General features: G+C 32.6%; 1 protein-coding gene across 3 annotated transcripts in view; it reads left to right on the top strand.

The window, feature by feature from the left end:
- DPY19L2 (dpy-19 like 2) overlaps positions 1-23557 on the top strand; it is an 82888-nt gene that overhangs the window by 30616 nt on the left and 28715 nt on the right. For all 3 annotated transcript variants that reach the window (XM_079149871.1, XM_079149870.1, XM_079149869.1), the window contains exons 9-15: positions 1466-1565; positions 10569-10646; positions 11433-11519; positions 12776-12835; positions 19155-19235; positions 21244-21345; positions 22568-22639. In XM_079149871.1, coding sequence (XP_079005997.1) covers positions 1466-1565; positions 10569-10646; positions 11433-11519; positions 12776-12835; positions 19155-19235; positions 21244-21345; positions 22568-22639 — 580 coding nt within the window. The remainder of the gene's footprint in view (positions 1-1465; positions 1566-10568; positions 10647-11432; positions 11520-12775; positions 12836-19154; positions 19236-21243; positions 21346-22567; positions 22640-23557) is intronic.

Here is a 23557-nt window from a genome sequence, read left to right as displayed (position 1 = left end):
TGGCAGATCTTACCTTATAATGAAAATCATCTGTGTTCATGTCTTCTTTCTTTCTTAAAATTATAAATTTGTGAATCATCCTTATGTGCACAAATGTCTGTGTCTACATATATATGTGTGTGTTTATACGTAAATATACGCTTATATGTATATATATATTTAAAAGTATACCTGATTACAGGGATTGTGCCATACTTAACTCTTTAACCACAGAGCATTTAGCATACTCCCATGCAAATATGTAAGGCCTCATGATTGCTGATTGAATGAAGGTGACTAATACATCCTAATGTGTCTATAAATCTTGAGAGCAGACTAACTCCTGACGTGTCATGTAACTGACAAGTTTATTTTGGGGTTGAATTTATCTTTGGGAGTCTGCTCCCTATCTAAATTTCTATAGGTTTGTTTGGTACATCACCTCTTCTGAAAGATTATGGTGAAGGAAACTGCCAGTCCCCCTGTCACCCCATACTAGTTAAATTCCTAGGAAGATTTATTGAAGTTACATTAATCTGATCAGTCAAGGGGTTCATGAATTGAAATGTCCTACTAGAACTTTTAGGATTATATTCTCGAAGGTATATGCTATATAGTTTAGTCAAAAGTAATTTTGCTTGATAAAATACAAGATTATCAAGTACTTAATGAATATTTTGTGATAATATTACTAAACAATATGAACATTTTAAATTTTGTTTTTAAAGTTATCTACTATTATTACATAAGGATTTGTCAAAACCCAGTACAGCCTTTACAAAAAGAACTGTTGCTATTTTATTATTTACATAAAATATATGTATTTCTTTTATCAGATTCTAAAAGACACTAAACTTTTCTGTGGTAAAAGGTATTGGTTATCTGTGTGTTTTAGTATTGTAGAACAGACAATTTAAACTTAATAATTTAACTCTATTCCAGAACTATTTTTTAATTTGTTCATTTCAATTTTTTCCTTAAAATGTTTCCATAGTTGTTAACTTATTCCTTCACTAGCACTTATAATTTTTCTAATTATTTTCTGAAACATAAAACAGTGGTGTATAAACATTGTTGCTATACAGCAATATACAAGATAAACATTGTTGCTATACAAGATAAACATCTTCAGGCATGCAGAATCACTGTCATGTCCTATCCTCTGACCTTCACTGGGACATTAAATTTTGAATGCCATGCATATATATAGGTAAATAAACTTTTATATTTAAAATATTTACTCTAATGATAAATTATACAGTATTGTTCCTAAAACTCTTTAATTGTGATTGTTCTATGCTGGGCCTTTTTATGATCTAAGAATTTTAGTTCTTTTTATTAAACTGATTTCCAAAGTTAGCTATTTTTTCAAAGGTAAGGGGATCATTTAGATTTTGTCATTTTGCAATTAGTCTTTTTCTTTCCTTTTTAAATGATTGACTGTGTTCATGGCAAAACTTACTGGTATCACTTCTTTCCATTTAAGGACCTCAAACAATTATGGAAGACATTTTATTGCACTCTGTCTTTCCAATGTTGCTTTTATGCTTCCCTGGCAATTTGCTCAGTTTATACTTTTTACACAGGTAAGATGATTTTAAATGAATTTAAGTTGAATGTAAGATGTATTTGTTTTTTTCTATAGAACTTTTAAAATGTGATCATATGTATGCCCTGATAGATTTTCAAAATATGGAGTAATTGTAAACTGTACATAAAACATGATTTACAATGATGTAATTCCACATTCTATTAGTGTATGGTTAGTTTGATGAATATTAGTGATAAACATGTAAATGATTTATTCCATTAATTTTGTTCACAAATTTTCTTTTTGGTTGCTGAGATAACATCTATATATCTACCTATTTGCGGGTTTTCCTTTTGCCTTACAGCTCATTTTGGTGCCATACCACAAGATGGCTAAGGTATTTCCTGCTCTTTATGACCAGGGGTTTCTACTTATAGGGTAGCTGAATGCTGACCATTTTCTCTGAAGAGCAGAATTTTAGTAGGAACCATTTCTCAGTGCTTTTATGATGATATTACAGGAATTGAGACCATATCCTGTTTCCCAAAGTAACTAAGTAACTAATGGCAGGAAACTGAACTAGAAAGAGAAAATAACAGTTCTGATGAAATTTCTTGATACTAGGATTTTTCCATTAGGGCTCCTTTCTGCCTAACTAACAAACAATGATAATAATAATATTATTACTGAAAGTGAAAAATTCTGCAAAGAGGCCTCATGCTGCCAATTGTCCACAAAGAGTGAAATTATATCTTCAACTCAATTAGTATTGGGTGTTTAAAGAATGTTTAGAGTATTTCCACTGCAATACTTCCTTACAGATGGTCCCTTTCAGGTTGTAACACAGAAATTACTCTATGTTTTTCATTATTTGCACGTGCCAACATAATGGAATATAGTCTAATGAACATCATCTCATTGTCAACAAATTCATTAATCCAGTGGGGGTAATGAACCTTTTTTAGATTTGTGTAGGTTTGATATTGCCTTAGTGATTTCCTAGGTACTCAGGATATCTGAGGCTTTTATTTATTTATTTTTAAAAATGTATAGAGTTTTGTTTGTTCATGCTAAGGAAATTCTGTTATTTTTCCAGAAATAGTGTTTTCTATTGTTTTTTTCTTAGATTAAGGTCAATATTAGTTCATGTCTCCTATCTATATTGTCTGAGAATTGGGAGTTATGGATTAAAGGATTCCTTTTCTCAAAGGAAAATGTTATGAAAGAAAATTGTAGAAATGCACAATGTTCAGAATTCTAAGACCTTCGATGTTATCATTTTCAGACACTGAGAAACTGACGAAGTAGTTTTGGCAATTGGATGTGTTCTATATTATATTTTGTTAGGGAATTACAGGCACATAGAAGTGATTGCTATGACTGAGGAAAGTGAAAGGAATAGTTGCAAAAAAGAAATTGTAAAATCAGAAATGATAGAGATGTAAATTATTTTCAAAAGAGATAGTGTTGATATTTTATATAAAACTGGTTTTCTCAATTTCATTTTCATTCTTTATTTAACTGATTGTTTAGAGTACAAAATTAGGTCATATCTCTTTGAATATTTAAATTAATGTGACTCCATGACCCTGTCCTGTTTAAAACAAGAATATCTTCCACTCTCTTTGGAATTTCTTCTCCTATTGTCAACAATTTTTGTAGGCATGGATCAATATTAGATGTTCTATCCTCACTACTGGCCCAGAAATCAGGCTGCTTGAATCCGAAGGATTCTGTCACTATCAGGGATTCTGTATACTATGGCAGATGTCACCACACTACTGTTACAAAGTGCTTTCCTCTTCTGCATAAGAACTTTGTAGCATGATGATACCAGGCACATTGCTTGATGACTGCCTAATTACTCCAAGACTGGAAGGAATCCTACATAAACCAAGACTACCTGAGGGAGATGCCAAAGTTTAAGCTTCCTTGAGTAAGGAGGCTCTATTAATTGACATTTCCCTAATGGAGGCTCCTGTAGGCCAGGGTGGCCTCTACGTAACATGCATCTCATTCTTTGCTCCCAAGCTGTAACCTGGGGGTAAGGCTGCTATTTGGAATTCTGTGAGTTCTTTTGCTGAAGAGAAATGTCTAAAGCTTCTCTCTGGCAAGTTGTATTTTCTGTCCTAAAGCTTTCCTAGTGATTTGAAGAAGACCTGTTGGTGGGCATGGACAGCAAAAACTAAGATGTACCCTCCTGAAGACAAAAAACTTTGGAACATCCATGTATGCTGGGTGCTTCATAGTCAAATGGGCCAGGATTCCTGTTTTCCCTTGTGAGTGGCCCAGTTCTCTTCAGTGGGAATGCCTTCATTCTGTCTCATAGCAGACTTGCATTGCTGAGATAGATGAGTCCAATCAAAGGAGGTTCAACATCACCCACATACTGTCTGTAGAACTAGCCTTTGCCTAGAACAGAATCTGGGACTTTGGTGTTGGGTGAGCTCACAAGTTCAGAGTCTTCTGGTCCATACTATTTGTGTGTTTTACAAGCTCTTTGGGGTTCTATCTTGTTAGTTTAATCAAGTTAAGGTTACACTAGGTTTTTAGAGATGTTCAAATATTAGATCTCAGATAGAAAAATGTTTCCACTAGGGAAATTTCTGGTACCTATGACATTTTCCCAGTTCCCCCGCCTCACTGAACTCCAAATCTCACACACCAAGTCTCAGTAATGATAATCTTTGTTTAAACAAGGAAACCTTCTGCTCAAAAACAGTGTGTACCTACTTACGTTTCATCTATAATAACTGAAAGAGGCCACCAAAATATCCCCACCCCTGAGGGGATTTGATGTTTCCTCTGCCCTAGATGCAGCTTCTCTTATTATAAATGACAGCTTCCTTTTCTAAAAGTTTATAATAATTTGAAGATTACTTACACTTTTTTTGTAAAACTCTAATTAATTAAATCTATTACCTAATTGCTTTCCTACATAGGAATCTACATGTTACATTTTTCATAATTAGTGTCCACGTTAATTTTACTCATGAAGTTGATCTTTCTATTAATACCTATAGCTATTTTATAAAATGAACTGTACTCAAACAGCAGGCAAACAGAAAGCGACTTTGTCCCAATGCTCCTTAAAACCTGCTTTCTGGGCTACTATTTTTAAATGAAATCTCAAGGGATCCTATGGGTTTTCCTTTCCTTTACTCTGAAGAAAAGTGTCATAAATAAATAAAAGTTTTTGACCTTTTTAAATATTGTGGCTTCAAAGAATATGATATACACTTTCATTTATTTCTTGTTCAACTTCTTTTAATAATGTTTCATAGTTTATTTTCTTTCATTAGACTTATTCCCAGGAATTTCTGTTTCTCATGCATTTAAGAAATTGTGTATTTTGAACTTAAGTGTATAGTTCTACTTAGATTAATTAAGCTAATTTTGTTAATTTTATTATTCAAACCTACATCTTGATTTTTGTTTGCTTATTTCAATTAATAGAGGGGGAGTGTGTTTAAGTCCTACAGTAGATTTGTCTATATCTCTTAGTTCTGTAAATTAAACATTTTGATTCATTATTGTTATGTACATAATTATTATATATTATTTTTATGAAATTGTGCCTATTTATTGGTAGTAGTATTTTTGCTTTAAAGCCTATTTTTCTGTTATAATAGAACTATGTCACCTTTCTTTTAATGCTTACATTGATCTTTTACCATTTTTTTAATGTTCAAATTTTTTCCACATCTTTACATTTTAGGTGTTTTATAAGCTGTAATTAGTTTTGAAAAAATCTAGTTAAATAATACTATCTTTAATGGGGTCATCCATTTCATTGATGTTAATGTAATTATTGATATTTAATTTCAAATTTATTGTCTTTCTAAGGCAGTTTCTCTTTATATGTCCTGTTTGCTACGTGATATTTATACACTTCTTTACCATTTTGGCTAGCTCAATGCCTTTATTGTTCCACATTCCTGCTATGTTTACTTGTTTATAGTCATACATATTTTTCATTCTTTTAAAAGTTACCTTAGAAATTAAAACATTTATTCTTGAGTTACAATGTAAATTAATACTTTTATTTCCTCCCAAATAATACAAGGACCTTAAAACACTGTATATCCATTTATTTTCCTTCTGGATTAAATCCACTTTTTTTTTGCTGTGTATGTATGAATGTGTATATGTGCATATATATTGCATGTATATTTCTATATATGCATATGTGTATGCTATATGTGCTTACACATATACAGACATTTATTTTTAAACCTAATAGTAGTATAACATCTTTATTATTTTACATAATTAACTTTAATTAGATTAAGTAGATTTTCCATGTGGTTTATTTCCCTCTTATTCTTGAATGCTTTGTATGTCTCTAAACTTCCACAGAGGATCTTTTGTTTTATGTCCAGAGAACATTCTTGAGTATTTTCCTTTAGTGTGGTGACTGTTTTTGCTTGCTTGTATGAAAATGTTCAATTTACCTTTTTCTTAAAGGTTATCATCTCTAGGTATAGAACTTAATGCTGGGAATTTTTAAAATTTGTTTTCTCACTGTTGTGAAAGTATCATCTCATTATCTTCTGATTCATTTCTGTATAGAGGTTAGTTGTAAATCTTGTTTTCGAGAGCATTCTTTATTTTCTCAGTCTTTGCACCCCATCCCCACCTCATCCCACCCCACAAAACATCCCCTACAATTAGCATCTTGCATTAATATACATTTGTAGAACTAACAGACTAAAATTTGTATCTTATTACTAAAGGTTACAGTTTATATTAAGGTTCACTTTCTGTGTTGTACAGTTCTGTGGAATTTAACAAATGCATAATGGTATGTATCCACCATTATAGTATTGCTTCAGTCAGATTTTGCTCTGCTGTGACTAAAAGACCTGACAATAATAATTATGGAGGAGAAAAAGTTTATTTGGGGTTCACAGTTTCAGAGGTTCAATCCATAGACAGCCAGCTCCATTCTTCAGGGCTCAGGGTGAGGCAAAACATCATGTCAGAAGTGTATAGCAGAGGGAAGTGACTCACATCATGATCAGAAAAGAGAGAGAGAGAGACTCTATTTGCCAGATACAAAATATGTACCCCAAAAGCATGCCACCAATCACTCACCTACTCCATTCACATCTTACTCACCTTCAGTTACTACTCAATTAATCAGGAAATTGATTCACTCAGTGGGTTAAGGTTCTCATAACCCAATCATTTGCCCTCTAAGCCTTCTTTTATTGTCTGACAGGAGCTTTTTGGGCACACATTACATCTAAATGATCATAAATATGATACAGAATAGTTTCAACATTGTAGGGAAATACTTGTGCTTCACTTATTCAACCCTGTCCACAGTGACTGGCAGTCACTTTAACTGTATAATTTTGTTTTTTAATAAAATGTAATCTAATTTGAATCATACAATAATTAGTCTTTTCAGACTGGCTTGTTTTAGTTAGCAATATGCCTTTAAGATTCCTCCATGCCTTCTGATGGCTTGCTAGCTCATTTCTTTTTATTACTGAATAATATTTAAATATATAATTATACCATAATTGGGTTATCCATTCACCTATTGAAGGACACTGTGGTTGCTTCCAGGCTTTGGTGATTATGAATAAAGCTATCATAAACATTTGCATGCAGGTTTTTGTGTGGATATAAGTTTCCAAATCTGTTGGTGATTGCTAGATTATGGGGTAAAATTATGTTTGACTTTATAACAAACTGCCAATTATGTAAGTTTTGGGATATTAGCCATTCTGTAGTGGTCAGTTATGGTTTAGTATGAGGTACCCCCAAAAGCTCATATGGGGGCTTAAGTTGTGGCTAAGTAATAGATTGCTTGCCTAGCATGTGTGAGGAACTGGGTTCAATCCTCAGCACCACATAAAAATGAATAAATAAATAAAGGTATCATGTCCATCTACAACTAAAAAATACTTTTTTAAAAGAAGCTTGTGTGAGACATGTAAGAATTTTCAAAGGTGAGATGAGATTATAAGAGGTATAACCTACAGTGGATTAATCCACCTACATGGATTAACTTGGTGGCAACTTTAGGCTGGTAGGGTGTAGATGAAGGAAGTAGGTCACTGGGGGTTTGCCTTTAGGGTTTATATTTTGTCCCTGGTGAGCAGAGCTCTGTTTCTGCTACCTGGTTGCCATGTTCTGAGCTATTTTCTTCCTGCACATCCTTCCTCCAAAATGTTCTGCCTCATCTTGGCCCCATAGCTATGAAGTTGGCTGCCTGTGAACTAAGACCCCTAAAACTGGGAGCCCCAAAATAAAATTTTTCTCTAAATTGTTCTTGTCAGGTATATTGGTCACAGCCATGCAAAAGCTGATTGAAACAGCAGTGATATCTCTTTATTGTTTGAATTTCAATTCCCTAATGGCATATAATAACATTAAGTATCTTTATATGTGCTTATTTGCCCTGTTCTTTGGTGAGGTGTTTGTTCACAAAGTATTTTGCCCATTTTTATTTTTTTATATTTTGGAATTTATTTGTTCTAATTAGTTATACATGACAGCAGAATACATTTTGATACATTGTATACAAATGGAGCACAACTTCTCATTCCCCTGGCTATACATAATGCAGAATTACATGGGTCACACAATCATACATGTATATAGAGTATTAATGTCCCATTCATTCCACCATCCTTCTTACCCCCACACCCCATCCCCTCCCCTCACTCACCTCTGCCCAATCTAAAGTTCCTACCTTGTTCCCTTACTGAGCCCCCACCATTATGGATCAACATCCACTTATCAGAGAAATATTTTGGCCTATGGTTTTTTGGGTTTGGCTTATTTTGCTTAGCATGATATTCTCCAGCTCCATCCATTTACCAGCAAATGCCATAATTTTATTCTCCTTTAAGGCTGAGTAAAATTTCATGGTGTATATGTACCACATTTTCTTTATCCATTCATCTGTTGAAGGGCATCTAGGTTGGTTCCATAGTTTAGCTATTGTTAATTGAGCTGCTTATAAACATTGACGTGGCTGTGTCACTGTAGTATGCTGATTTTAAGTCCTTTGGATATAAATCGAGATGTAAAATAGCTGGGTCAAATAGCAGTTCCATTTCAAGTTTTCTGAAGAATCTCCACACTACTTTCCAGAGTGGTTGAACCAATTTTGAGTCTCACCAGCAATGTATGAGTGTATCTTTTTTCCCACATCCTTTCTGGTTTAAGATCTACTTTTAGCTAATTTTTTGATGTAAGGTCTATATCTAGAGTCCTTTTCTTTGCTTTTGGATGTACAATTGTTCCAGTACCCTTTGCTGAAAAGACTGTCCTTTCTCTTCAAAGCTTAGCTACCTGCCATTGTGTGGATTTATTTCTAGACTCTCTGTTTTGTTCCATTGATCAATTTGACTATTCTATCTTGGTTACTGTAGCTTTTTAGTATGTTAGTTTCCAGTAGTTCTTGAGAGTTTTCTCTTCACTGTTGCTTTGATGCAGTTTTTACAGTGATATGTCTCTGTGCTCAGGATGTGGAGGGGATTTGTTTTGTTTTATCTTTATTCTTTCTTGGGAATTTGTGATACTTCACAAATCATTGCTTGGTATTGCATATAAACTTGGGGAAGTTCTTTGCTATAATTCCTTTAAGTACAGATTTTGCCAAATTCCCTCCTCTCTTCTTAAAATGGAAAGTATAACATAACTGATCTTTATGCTTGTATTCAGGTAAATTTCTTGTTCTTTTATTTTGTGCTTCTTTCCAGATGTCTTCTTCTGATCCATCTTCTGGTTCACGCAGTTTTTTGTTTGGCTGTGTTTATCCTGTTTTTAAACTCATTTGTTAACTTCTTAATATTGATTATTTTAATATTATTTTTAAATTTCAATTTGCTTCTTTTTAGTTTTGTTTTTGTGTGGTACTGCTGGTTGAACCCAAGGGTGCTCTACCACTGAGCTACATCCCCAGCCATTTTTAATTTTTTAATTTTTATTTTTAGGCAGGATTAAGTTACCCAGTCTGACCTTGAACTTGTGATCTTCCTTCCTTAGCCTCCTGAGTAGCTGGGATTATGGGTGTATACCATGGTGCTCAGGCAGTTTGGTTCCCCCCACATTTTAAATGACTTGCACCCTCCTGGAAATTTTAGTCCTCTCTGTTATTTCTTTGAACATGTCAAGCATAATTTAAGCTTGTGTTTGATGATGCCAGACATGTTTTTGAGTGATTCACAAGCTAAGAATTGTTTTTATATTTCTAAAGTGTTGTTGAAAAAATTTAAAAACAAAAAAGAAATCTGTACAACAGGGTCCATATGTACCCCATAAAGTATAACACGTTTGCTATTTGGCTGTTTACATGACAAGTTTACTGATGCCTCATCTAGATTCTTTGCAGACCTTTTTGTATAGTTTTTGTGATAATTTCTTAGCTCCTCTTATGCTTGACACTTTTTGATATGATGTAGAGTTAAATTAAGGCTAAGTTGATATGTACTTTCTCCAGACAAGATTAAATTTGCTTCGAGCAGGTAAAGTAAGACACTAAAAATCCTGAAATAGTTTGATACAGTTAGATTGTGATGATGCAAAGGTGGGTTTCAGTCTTTCTGAGGACTACTTGATTTCTGGCTCACTCTTAGACCAAAGTCTGGGAGTTTACTAGGCATCTCTTCCTTGGTGTGCCCTGCTGTGCATTCTGCCTGAAATGCACGCATAGCATACTGCTCTCAGTTTCATCTCAACTGACAGCGTCTACCTCTGTTGGAACTGAGATAAAAGGAACCCAAAATGTCATGCTCATTACTATAGATTTATATCTTTTTTCCTGGTTTTATTTTACTAATTTGTAATTTGCCTTGTTAATAACCTATGGTTTTCACACATTTTTTTTTATATTTTTACATTTGCTTATATGTATATTCATATTTATATTTATAGTTTTTCTTAGCTATTCTAGTTCTCAGTTGAAAGAGTTGAAATTACTTTGTCTATCGTTATGAGAAATAGATCTCCCTCTTATATTTACTTTGCCTATGAACAGTGAAATATTTGTTTACTATAATTTTTTCACTTTTGCATTTTTATATTTTTATTTTAGATAGCCTCATTATTTCCAATGTATGTTGTGGGGTACATTGAGCCAAGCAAATTTCGGAAGATCATTTATATGAATATGGTAACATTTTAAATATTTATAAGTCAAATATTAAAATAAGTTCTCAGAGTATAAAACAAGAATAATTCTGTTTTATGGAGTACTACCTTTTGGAAGTATTTAATACATATGATGTTGATGGCATCTAGAAGGAAAATTGGAAATGTTACAAATCCTGTATTATAGGAGATTATACTTTCAACTAAACTGTAGATGTGTTGTGATTTCTAAAACTTATTTTTAATTTTGTTTTATTATTGTCACCACTTTTTAAATCGCCTTTCTCCCTAATACCTGAGATTTTTGAAACTTTGCATGACTATGACACTTTGCAACTGAAATTTTATATTGTTGGAGTTTTGTTTTTATCTTAGTTCCCAAATGTATTTTCCTTAAAAACAAAACAAGAATAAAGCTTCATAAGTGATGCAAATTATATAGTAATCCAACAAAAATAAGATTAGGGAAACTAATATTTGCCAAAATAATAAACTAGTATTTATTATTTAAGTCTCTCATGTTATTTTATTATTGAAGCAATAGAAATAATAGTTAATTTTTTATCCAAGTAGCAGATATAAAATAAAATACATCATGCTATATAGATATTATGATCTTGAAGTGTAATACTTAGAACCTTGTAGTGACTTAAAATTCTATTATAATTATAATTTGGCCAAGATCTATTAATGTTCTTTGTACAAATAAAATTTGCATTAGAAATGACTGTTTGCCTCTAAAGTTTGCATTATACTACACATGTACTATAAAACATATATTTATTTTTTATTTTTTTTCATTTTTCAGGCTTCAGTTTGCCTTTGTTTCATTTTGATGTTTGGAAATCCAATGTACTTATCTTCTTATTATTCTTCATCTTTGTTAATGTCATGGGTAAGTATTGTTAAGTTCATGAAGTTTTTTTATCTTTCATCCATCAAATAGCAAGATTTTCTATCTATTATAAGCATAGGAAAATAAATAGGACCCTTTTCTTCCCAAATAAAGCTTTTTCTGTATCTCGTCCTTGAAAAATAGTACAGTACAGTCTCATCCTTGAAAAATAGTATAGTACAGTTTCCCTGCTTCAAGCAGTATACAAGTCAATACTTTAAAAATGAGTATATAAGGTAATGAGACTTACGTTTAAAATATCCCACAATTTATGATGAAAATGGCTTATCTTTCCTTAAGTCATTTTAGTAGACTAAGTACTTACTAAAATGACATTGCTTTTGCCTGAATCATTTCTTGAACTCCTTAAAGCGTCTTCAGATTTTTGGCACATTCTTTTCATATTCTCAGTGGTGTCAAATCTTCATCTCTCAAGTTTGGATTTGATTTTTGAAAATAACCAAATTCTTGTGACCAAAATGAGTGATTAAGCTTGGTAATTTAGATTTTGATCAAAATATGGTTTGAGAATAAAATAATAGGGCCAATTTTCTTGCACTTACAATTATCTCATCTCTGAAGGCAGTTTAGAAAGTGGAGTTCCAAACTATCTGAGCAATGGCAGCATAATTAGGATAAGTGTATAATCTCCTCACATAACTCTCACAGAATGACACTTATGTGGATATGTGTTCAGTGGTCAGTTGTATTACTTTTAGTCACACTTTTTATATACATAACCCTGAATCTGGAATATTCTCTGCTACTTTCCATTTCCACATTGATCAAATATGATACCATCCACAGTATTGCCAAAATATAGCACTTTGCCATATGCAGATGACTTTGAGATTGCTTGCAGATTTTAACATTTCTGTTTCCTGCACCTTTTTTCCTCATGGTAATGAATCCTTTCACTTTCTCCTTCCCCACAAAAATATATTCTTGCTGTTTTCAACATTGTGTCATATTTTTTCATCAGTACAAAGTGGTGATGTCCACACATCTGCTACCTTTGCAGATATTTGTAGCCTGCAGAAAAAACCCATCATAAATCATTGAGGAATGAACTTGATTCAAGAGGCAAATATTTACCACATTTAGCAATGTGATGTCCAAAATTTGAAAAGTCAACAGTTAAGGAGGAAAATGGCTGGTAGTAGTTGAAATGGAAGAGTCTGTCTTTGTAGTTTTTGAAATGTACCTTTCATATAAAATACCATTGTTAATTTTATTTCCTGTCATGTGTATTTTAGGTGATAATTTTAAAGAAAAATCAAATTCAAAAATTGGGAGTTTCTGAACTCAACTTTTGGGTAAGTGTCAGTTTTTTTTAACACAGTTTCTTTCAACTCAATAGCTACTATCCAAGGTAGAAAATAGTCCTCAGATGGCATTTATTCTCATTGGGTCTTCAGTGTATTCCTATTAAAAAAAAAAACCTTCCATATTAAAAAGCTGTATGTTTACCTTTTATATATATAAAAATGAAACTGAAAATGTTTAGTAAGATGAAGAGGTAGATGGTAGATGATTCTCCACAGAATTCCAAAGAACAAAGTGCAATGAATTGCCCATTTCTGCTTTCTGGAGGCATTTTCTTGTCCCTTTTGGTGAAAATATAGAAAGATTTGTCCACTAAGTTGTTGGATGACATGAGACTTCTAATAAATGATATTTTTTACTTCAGAAAAATTAGGCAATTTGATAAATCAAGAGAAAATCAAAAATTTAATTATAAATTATTGAAAAATAACAAGTAGAACAATACCCTGGGACATTTAGGGAATTCTGCCAAAGCTGTACTTAAAGGAATTTTTTTTACTTAACTACATTTTCTACTACATTTTCAGCAATACACTTGGAACAATAAGAATTAGCTAAGCTATAAACTCAAGAATATCAAAAAAACAAAAGTCTGAGTATAGAAATGTTGGCAACAAACAGAAAACATACTTTTGAAAATAATGTTTACATGTTAGGAAGAAAATACATAGTATTTGAGTAAAGCTAACAAAATATGACAGCATTTGCCATGGTGAAACATGTTTACATTCGTAAGACGTAAATAATATCCTACTAAATAGAAAAATAAACCACATTTATGTGTAGGTAATCGCCATATAATGTCAGTTCTCCCCAGGTGATATTTAGATTCCAAGGAATTTGAATAAGATTGACTTGCAGGTCATTTTCAATGAATGATGCTGGAATACTTTGTTATTTACATAGGGAAAATTCACATTATGCACAAATACCATTGTGCCATCATAAATGGTTTCATGCTGGATCTTTGTTTCTTTGACCTGCCCTCCCAAGTCTTTGGATGCTTGCTTACATTCTAACTTAATAAGATGCTTCAGGCTCATCTTGTATTTTTCTTGCCCCAAACCTAGAATCAATTGTGGTTCCTTTTGGTGGAGAAGGGTAGATAGAAATCAAGACCTGAGTGGTAGATGTTCTCATTGTTACCAGAGTGTTCTTACTTCTAGGCCTTTAGCAATATGTACATGTATGTGCATGCATGTATACATTTGTGTATATGTATATGAATTCATGATTTTATAACTATATCTCCATTGCTAGTCCAGCAGTATAGACACGCAGATTAGCTAGGGATCACAGAATCAAAAACACAACAGTTTATCTCTTGAAACTCAATGCAGTGGCAGAAGACAGTCTGGGCCCAACATCTCTTGGACCTTACCCAGTAGCAGTCTTCTGGTTTGGTAGTTGTTTTCCTCCACCAGGACAGTGGCAGAGTTGGAGCAGGAACAATATCAGTACTGGAGGACAGAGGTAGAGGAAGGGACTCTCAGAATAGACCCAGGGTCTGGCATCTCCTATTTCTCCCACCCCAGGGTCAGTGGAAAGCCTCAGTGGCACCAGCAGGGATTGGACAGGAGCAGTACTAACAGTAAGCCAGCCAGGAAAGCACTCTTTGCCCCCCACAAACCTGGTGTCTTCAACCTTCCATCTAATGGCAAGAGTACTGGAGAAGTGTATTCTTTCCTATGGGCAGCATAAGTGGGGACTGAAATGAAGCCAACAAGGGCACCAGGTGAATTAAACCTATCAGAATAGCACTGCAAAGACTCTCAAAAACAAATTGGCATTGTAACAATAGTATACAAAAAAAGCTTGGAAATTTCATGCTAAACCTAAACAAGGTGACTATCTACTAACATAGAACATTAAAATAGGACTCACAGTCTCTCATATAATACCTAGAGTAAACCAAACACAATAGAAAGCCACTCATTATAGCATGAATAAGAAAAATAACAAGTTGAATGAGAGGGGAATAACATATGTCAACATTGAGATGAATAGAAATATGTTTTTTTGGAAATATGTATATTTCTTTTTGCCAGTTATTTAAATTGTTCATTTTATGGGGTGTGATAATTCAATACAGATATATAATGTGTACTGATCAAATCAAAGCAAGTGACATTTCAATCTCCTTATCATGACATTGTATCAGGAGGCTTCATCCCCCTCTTTTTATAGTTATCAATAAAATATACAATAGTTTATTGTGAATTGTAGTCACAGTACTATAGAACACTAGCACTTATTCTACCTAGCTATCCCATTTCTGGGTATATATCCGTAGGAAATGGTTTCAGCATTTCAAAGAGACACCCGCATGCTCATGTTTATTGCTGCACTATCCTCAATAGCATCTGAATCAATCCAGATGCCTATCAGTGAATGAATAGACAAAGAAAATGTGTTATGTATACACAGTGGAATATTATGCAGCCTATCATTTGCAGCAAAATAGATGTAATTGGAGGATAATTATGTTCAGTGAAAGAAGTCAGACCCATAAAGACAAACACTGCATGTTCTCTCTCATATGTGAATGTTAAAAAATAGTGGGTTGAAACATATATTAGTGATCACTAGAGGCTGCTCAGGGATGTGGGGAGGGAGGGAGAGGGAAAGAGTTTGGATAATGGATGTTGGGGATTATTTGGTAAGGATTTTAAAGTCGTCATCACAAAAATACTTCACTGAGAAATTTTAAATACTCTAGAAACAAATGAAAAGCTTAGAAAATTTCACCAAAATACAAAAACTTTCTTTTAAATAAAAGACACAACTGGGGAATTATAGAACTGAAAAATACAATAACAAATTTAAAAACAGTGAACGGGTTTGATAGCAGAGCAAACATAACAGGAAGCAATCAGTGCACTTGAAGATAAAGCAATAGAAATTACCCAATCTAAGTGGAGGGAAAACAAACTGGAAGAAAATATCAGAACCTCAGGAATCTGTTGAGGACAATAAAAAAAAAGGTCTAATATTTGGATCATCAAAATTGTGGCAAAAATGGGAAATGATGGGGACTGAAAAGTATTTGAAGAAGTAATGCTTGAAAATTTCCCAAATTTGGCAAAAGACAAAGCTTACAGAATCAAACTGGGCAAATTCCATGTAGGGTAAACCCAATGAAATCCATGCCATGATGCACTATAAGTAAACTTCTGAAAACTAAACACAAAGAAAAATTCCTGAAGACAAGTTGAAAGAAATGGCACATTAGCTATAAAGGCAAACTGGTCTGAATTACAGTGGACTCACCTGAAACCATGGAGGCCAGGAGGTGACACAGCATTTGTGAAGAGCTGATAGACGTGTCAACCAAGAATTGTACTTACATTTAAAGGTGACCCTTTTCGGGAACAAAGCAGAAATGAAGACCATCAAGGAAAATGAAGAGAATTCACTGCTTGCAGAGAAACAAATTAATTGAAATTCTTGGAACAGAAAGGAAATGATGAGAGAAGGGAACTTAGAAAATTAGTAAGAAATAAAGAGCAACATATATTCATAAATATAATATGATTTCTACTCATGAGAATCTTCTCTCATGTTTTCTTTTATTTTGTTATTTCTTAATCTAGAATGCTTAGATAAGGGTTTAGTTAATTTATTTTTACTCTTTAATTTTTATGGATATGTTTTTGAAACCGTGACTTTTCTTCTGGCCACGGCTTTACATGTCTCCCTGGGTTTCTAACATGGACATCATTTACTTGGTACTCCTGCTACCCTTCTGTTTTTCACTTTTCTTAAGCAGTTTTAGGATGTTTTCTTTATAGCATGAGTTGGGTTTCACATTTGAAAATCTTTCTTATATCTCTGTTTTATTATATTTACTTTATTTCTCTGTATTATTCTCCTTCATTTTAAACTTTCTTACTAGGAAAGTTAATATTACTTTTGCAATTATTGCATTAAACTATTTTTCTTTAACCTTTATACTTGAATTACAGATTGGTTGTATATGAAGTCCTTGGTTCACAAACTTTCTGGAGTTTCTTGAAATGCTGCTACACTGTTGCTTTGTTTAGTATATTTTCTGTATGTGTGTGTGTGGTGGCAAAGTACTGTACTTTGAATTTAAAAGTATGCTACCCCTGAGCTATATCCCCAGACTCTTTTATTTTGTGAGACAGGGTCTTGCTAAGTTGCTGAAGCTGACCTCAAACATGGGATCCTCCTTCCTCAGCCTCCCAAGTAGCTGGGATTGTAGGATTGCACAAGTGTGCCTGGCTATATGTTTCTTTTAATCAGTTTAATGCTAGCCAAAATCTTTTGCCAGGAGAGTCAGAGGAATTTTTTTTCCATTTTAAAATAGATTACTGGAATATGTCTTGAGTTAGTTTACCATACAAATTCAATTTTCCTAGTACTCATTGCATCCTTTTCAAATGTATATTCAGGTTGTCTTACTTGTGGAAAAATTATAGTTTAAAATATCAGCACTGTGATTCATTGCTTTATTTTTCTTTTTCAGGAGCTACACATATATGTCCCTGTCTTCTAGTTCAACAACTTCCTCTGATCTTTTTTACTCTTTTCTGATCTCATTTTCATTCTTTGATTATTTTATTGCCTAAAAAAATGTCCTTATTAGATTTTTGTTTGAATCCTTCAGTCATTTTTAAATAGTCTTCCTTTTCTGCTATTCTCCTTTTCTTCCATCCCTTTCCAGTGTTTAATTATTTTTGTTTTCTTATTTATATTCTTAAGTTTTTAAATTTCTTGTTTAAGCTGCTTTTTAGATATTTATATTTTTGAATATTTATCTGATTGTCTGAAGATATTTAATTCAGGTCTTATTTCTGCATAGTGTTTTTCTTCTGCATTGTGAACTTTGTGTTGCTTTGTGGTGTGAATTTCACCAGCTAAAATATTTGAGTCTGATATTTGTTAACTTCTTATGAAGCTTTATACAGATAAATAGGCATCTTTTATCTAATTATTTTGTAGACAGGGTTGGTGTTTTCTAGTCCAAGTGCAACTAATTCTATCAATATAGTGTGCTTTTTTTCAGTAAATATAACTTTTCCTTCTCTCTTTACTTTTTTTCTTTTTCTTTCTTCCTCTCTCTCTCTGCCTCTCCCACAACCCCTTGTGATAGCAGCTGTGGCTGATCATCTTTTTATATTTTGGTTCTATTTATTCTGCTGAATACTAAGATTTCTCTTCCTACTTCCTGTTACCTTCTCCATGTGTTTTCCAAAGGGTTAAAGGGTTTTTCTTCCTGTTTATCGTCTTCTATCCCAAAGGAATGTCTTTCTGATATCTAAACCATTTACCCAGCTCTGTAGTCTGTCTTCAGTTTTCCAGAGCTTTTCTCTTTCCCAGGGTATTTGAGTTCAGTTTTTTTTTTTTTTTTTTTGCGGTACTGGGGATCGAACTCAGGGCCTTGTGCTTGCGAGGCAAGCACTCTATCAGCTGAGCTATCTCCCCAGCCCCTTGAGTTCAGTTTTGACCCCTCACTTCTCTCTTTTCTTTTCTGTGTAGCTTTATGGGTCTTCCCTCATTTTCTGCAAAGGTTTATGTCAGGAATATGAGGTGCAACTCTGCTTTTTGTTGTTTCCTTTTCCATTTATAGGTAGTTTGAAGTTTGTACTGTTGTTTTTGGTATTTGCAGTTGTACTATTCTCCTTGTTGATATGTGGAGAGATTTGGATTTAAGCTGCTATAATTTTCCTCAGGCTACCCTGAGTCCGTTTTTAATCAAGGCTAGACAAAAACTTAATAACAATAAGAACCTCCTTGTCTGTTTTAGTGTACATTTCTCTTCTAAAAGTGAAAACTTCAATTTTCAAATTTCAAATTTTCCTTTCTTGAAGAGGGACTCATGCATTTCTACAAAACTGAGTAAAGAACTTTTTGTGTTTTGAAAAATGGATTTTAACTGAGTAATAATAATTGGAAGTAAATGCATAACCACAGTCTTAACAAATTTTGAAAAATATAACTTTTTCTTTTGTGGTGTTGGGGATTGAATCCAGGGCCTTGTGTTTGCGAGGCAAGCACTCTACCAACTGAGTTATATCCCCAGCCCAAAATAGAACCTTTTACAATTTCCTTTAGATTTAGGATATATAGTGCTCTAGTGTTGTGTATTTGTAGCAATGTCATCAGTTTCAATTCCTTGCTGTTAAAATTTTCTAAAGAGGCATCCTTTTTTTTTAATAGCTCCCCTATATGTATTTTACTAATGCAACTCACATGATTAACTCATTCTATGTCACATATGGTTATAATTGAATATTTTAGTTGGGTAATGTTATTTCTAATACCGGACTTCTATTTATTTCCTAGCTAATTCAAGGTTGTATTTGGTGGTGTGGAACAGTCATTTTGAAATTTCTGACATCTAAAATCTTAGGTGTTTCAGACCATGTAAGTACTTTCTAATTAAAACATTAAATTCCCAAAAGTAGGTAGCTACATGAAAACCTTGAAACGATCTATTCTTATCTCTTCATTTTACAGAGTCCCATATCTTTAAGGTCCCTAGACTAGTTATTTATGGATTCATTAATAAAGTCCTGCAGATCAATGATCTTTGCATCAGCTAGGAAAAAAGGTATATCAGCAAATGCTGACTTAGTCTTCTAAAAAAACTAATAATTTGTTTAGTTATTTATAATGTTTCAGGTAAAACACAGTCATTTAAATAATTTTTATCTTTATTATAGATATTAACTTGCAGTCTGTACTTAGCTTTAAAATACACAACTAAAAATCTCAATGTGGTTTTATTTATTGATAATTATGGACTAAAGATATGATTTGATATTTTAAATCTGTAATTGTTATATAAAGAGAGACTGCTACAGTTTCTCAGTCTTTTCATGTTTTAAAAATTATTTGGAGAGCTTTATCTCTTGTGTGGTATTTATGAGTGTTTTAAGGCTAATAACTTAGGCCCTTTTGTAGGCCTCAATCCCTACTTAATTAACCAGCTAGTTTATGGAACAAAACACATGCATAAAATCACATTTGAGTTCTAGCACTTTCTGTTTAGAAATAATCATTCATGAGCATATCATACCATAATGTATGAAATTCACCTAACTTGGTGCTTTCTAATAAGGGCCCTCTCTAATATTGAAATTATGCTAACTGAAGCAAGTGATTATGGTACTTCTCTCTAAATGGCCAACTACTGTTTCTATCCGATAAAACATGCATACATGTTCATGTTAAATAAAATTCCTAAATGTAAGCATTTATTTGCTATTTGTTGCTGGCTCTGGTGATTTGTTAGTTTTATTTGTTGTTGCTGTTGTCTGGTATGTCTGACACGCTCCCTTTTACCCTTTCTTTTTATTGTTTTATTGATTCTTCTTGTAGATTATTTTATGATAAAGTTTAGGCCTTCTAAGTTATTTATTTGTCAGCTAAGTTGGTCTCTGATTTTGTCTCTTGCCTTGCTCCATTTTGTCACCTATCTCTTTACAAGTCTTAAAAGAAATACATGTATCCTCCCTTGGTAGTCCTCAATCTTCCTCTAGGTGAAGCTGTGAGAAAAACTTGAAATTCTAGTGGTTTGATTAACTTATTGTTAGTCACCAGGATGAACTCTGAATTGGAAAAATAAAGAGCAACTCTAAATTAGTTGATCGATAAGAGGAACAGTGAATGAATGAGAAATACTCATAATTATCAAACTTGATATAAAACAATTTATGTCCTATCAAATAATTTGAATGAACCAAATATTTTTACATGCCAAATATTTTTCTTTTTCTGGTCTTCTAAGAATTTAGTGCAAAAATAATTGTCTCACCAACTATATGTAGTAAATCATTAGAAAATAGGAACTCCACAATGGGTTTGTTTATGGCATATAATTTTAATGCCTAAGAGATCAAGTAACTAAATCTAAGTAGATGTATAATTGTTCTGATTCTTATGAGGTACCACTCTCATTTAATGGCTCAAATATATGTTTTAAAAATTATCAAGAAGTATCAAACATAATCATCATCTGAGGCTTTGTGAAAGTGACAGTGCACAGAAAGTTTGTTTATGATTTATAATGTGTGGTGAAAGATGAAATCTTTTGGGTGAAATGAACTTTTTTAATGATAAATTATCTGATTATAAAATCTTATGATTTTAACTGCATAGTAGTTTCTTCCCAACAAGTGCTGATTTTATCTTTATCATCTCTGTTTATTTTTTTCTGACCTGTTTCTCATTTTCTTTTCTCTTAATATTTCTTTTTATTTTCAGTTTATCTTGATAAGTCAACACAGAGTACATTTGACTTACTGCATTTTTTGAGACATATCTATGTATCTCAGATTTATCTGCTCTGTAGACTTTATGACTCAAATCAATTATTACTGACTATAATTATTGATGTAATTTAAATTCATTTTACTTTATTTTTTTCCAGATTCGCCTGAGTGACCTGATAGCAGCCAGAATCTTAGGGTATACAGATTTCGATACCTTAGTATATACCTGTGCTCCTGAATTTGACTTTATGGAACAAGCGGTATGAATGTTTCTCTGTTTTTTTGCTCTTTAGTTTTTCCTTTAATCTGAAACTCTAAATTTTCACTCAGAAATGCCCAATTTACTTACCGTATCACTTTAAACTATAACTTTGCTAACCATATGACCTATAAAATCAATAACTAATAGTTCCTGTCTTAAGTTAAAAATACTACAAATATTATGAAAGTTCTTAACAGGATATTGCCAAAAGGTATATTATTAATAACTTTTAATAAATACATAAAATTTATTTTAAGTGTTAGGTATCTTTTAAAATGCTTAAGTTATAGAAAGTGCATGGTATTAGCCTTTAAAAAGTGCTCAAATTGTTAAACTTTAAAATATTTGTTTCCTTATAAGATCATGAAAATTAAGAGCAGGAAAGTAGCCTTAGTAACCCTGTAATATAATTCTTTTATTTGCAGATGAAGAAAACAAAGCTTATGGATTCTAATGCATCCTAGAACTCCCAATCCATTACTCTATCTGAGGCTTAATCTTTTTCTTCCCAGATCATCAAGAAATTGTCACTGGATCAGTCCTTGTCTAATAATTATGAGTTCTGAATTAGTGGTAAATGTAGCAATGAAATTTTACAGTAGACTGTTATCCATCCAGCTAGTCATCCTTTCATTGATAAATGGTTACTGCTCACTAATTATCTATGAAGAAGTTTGCTGTGGGACTACAGAGGAAAATGACCTGGTTCTTGCTTTCAAGAAATATATAGTTCAGTTTTATAGCATATCACTCCCTATCACAAGAGCAGGTCATGAGAATTAGCTACCTGATGTTTCTTCATTCATTTATACTTTCAGTAATAGTTTTCTTCCTTGTTAGCTCTAGCTTCACTAATGAAAATAACAGAGCCTTGCAGTATAGGAAATGACATGTGGCCCAAACATCACTAAACTCATATGTTAAAACTTAATATTATTAAATAAAGAAAAAAATAAAATCAAGAGAAAGGACAATAGAATGGACAGAGCTAACTTAGGATTAAGAGTTTTAATCAATAAATTTTTTGAACAGTTAATATTGACTGTTTTTACAATTTTCATTCTTTCATTAGAATGTTACAGCTGATAAATATATATTCTGCTAATTACAAAGATATTTTACCTTTAAGAAATATCATCATCACACTCAGTTTGACAGATTTTTACTAACAATGTAAAATTCAAAAAAATAACTACTTTGAATAATTTACTGTTTTTCAGACTCCATTGAGGTACACAAAGACATTATTGCTTCCAGTTGTTTTGGTGATTACTTATTTTATCTTTAAAAAGGTATTTTTAAAAAATTTTATTACTTGCTTTTGGGTTCAAGATAAAGATTGTAATACTAGATTAATGCTAATTTCTCATAGTTCCTTCTGAGGTTTCGAATGAATTCTTTCCCTCTCTAAATTGATTTTATTCAAGTCTTTATATAGTATTGTACTTTTGTTGTAGAAAGGCACATTATTAAAGGTATTTTAGTCTTTCAAAAGATTTTATCAAATTTCTTACTATATATGAAGACCTACATTAACATTGTAGGTATGCTGGACAATAAAACACAGCCATTCCTGTCTTGTACAGTTCTATGAAGTGGGAAGTGGCAAAAATTAAGCAAATTATCACATAAAAAGTTAAAGAATTACAATTGTGATGTTCTATGAAATCAAAGTACAGTGTACCTTTAGTATCTCTCAAATATAAAGCACATTCAAAGAAGTCTTGATCTATTTTGAGTAGAGACACACAGGAGGAGTTTGTATAATCATTTAAAAATCTTTTTCTACATTTTTACTGTCTTCACAACAGAGCAAGATAATTTTATAATAAAGAAATAATCTTTAAAATACCACTGGCACATTTTTGGTCTAGGCATGGTTTAACTAAAAGCCTATTTAATGACAGTGGATCCCTTGGGTTATACATCCATTTATTTAGCAATTTTGAACCATCTTTATTTACCAGTTGTTTTGCTACAAGTCAGCATGTATTTATTTTATATTTTAAAGCAGAAGACAATAACATGATTTCTCTACCACAGTACTGTCTGTGGTCCTCTTGAAAGGAGTTTTCTCTAAAGTCAGATTGCATACCTTCTCTATGGAGTTTCCACATCCACATTTCTCATTCCTCTGTTTCACACAGACTAGAAATAGTTGATTGGAAAGGCATCTCCTTTTTTATTTCTGTAGTTCCCCCCTCCCTCCT

Source organism: Sciurus vulgaris (assembly GCF_902686455.1).
Source record: "Sciurus vulgaris genome assembly, chromosome: 8".
NCBI classification, from domain to species: Eukaryota; Metazoa; Chordata; class Mammalia; order Rodentia; family Sciuridae; genus Sciurus; species Sciurus vulgaris.
This window is presented reverse-complemented; position numbering and strand designations above follow the sequence as displayed.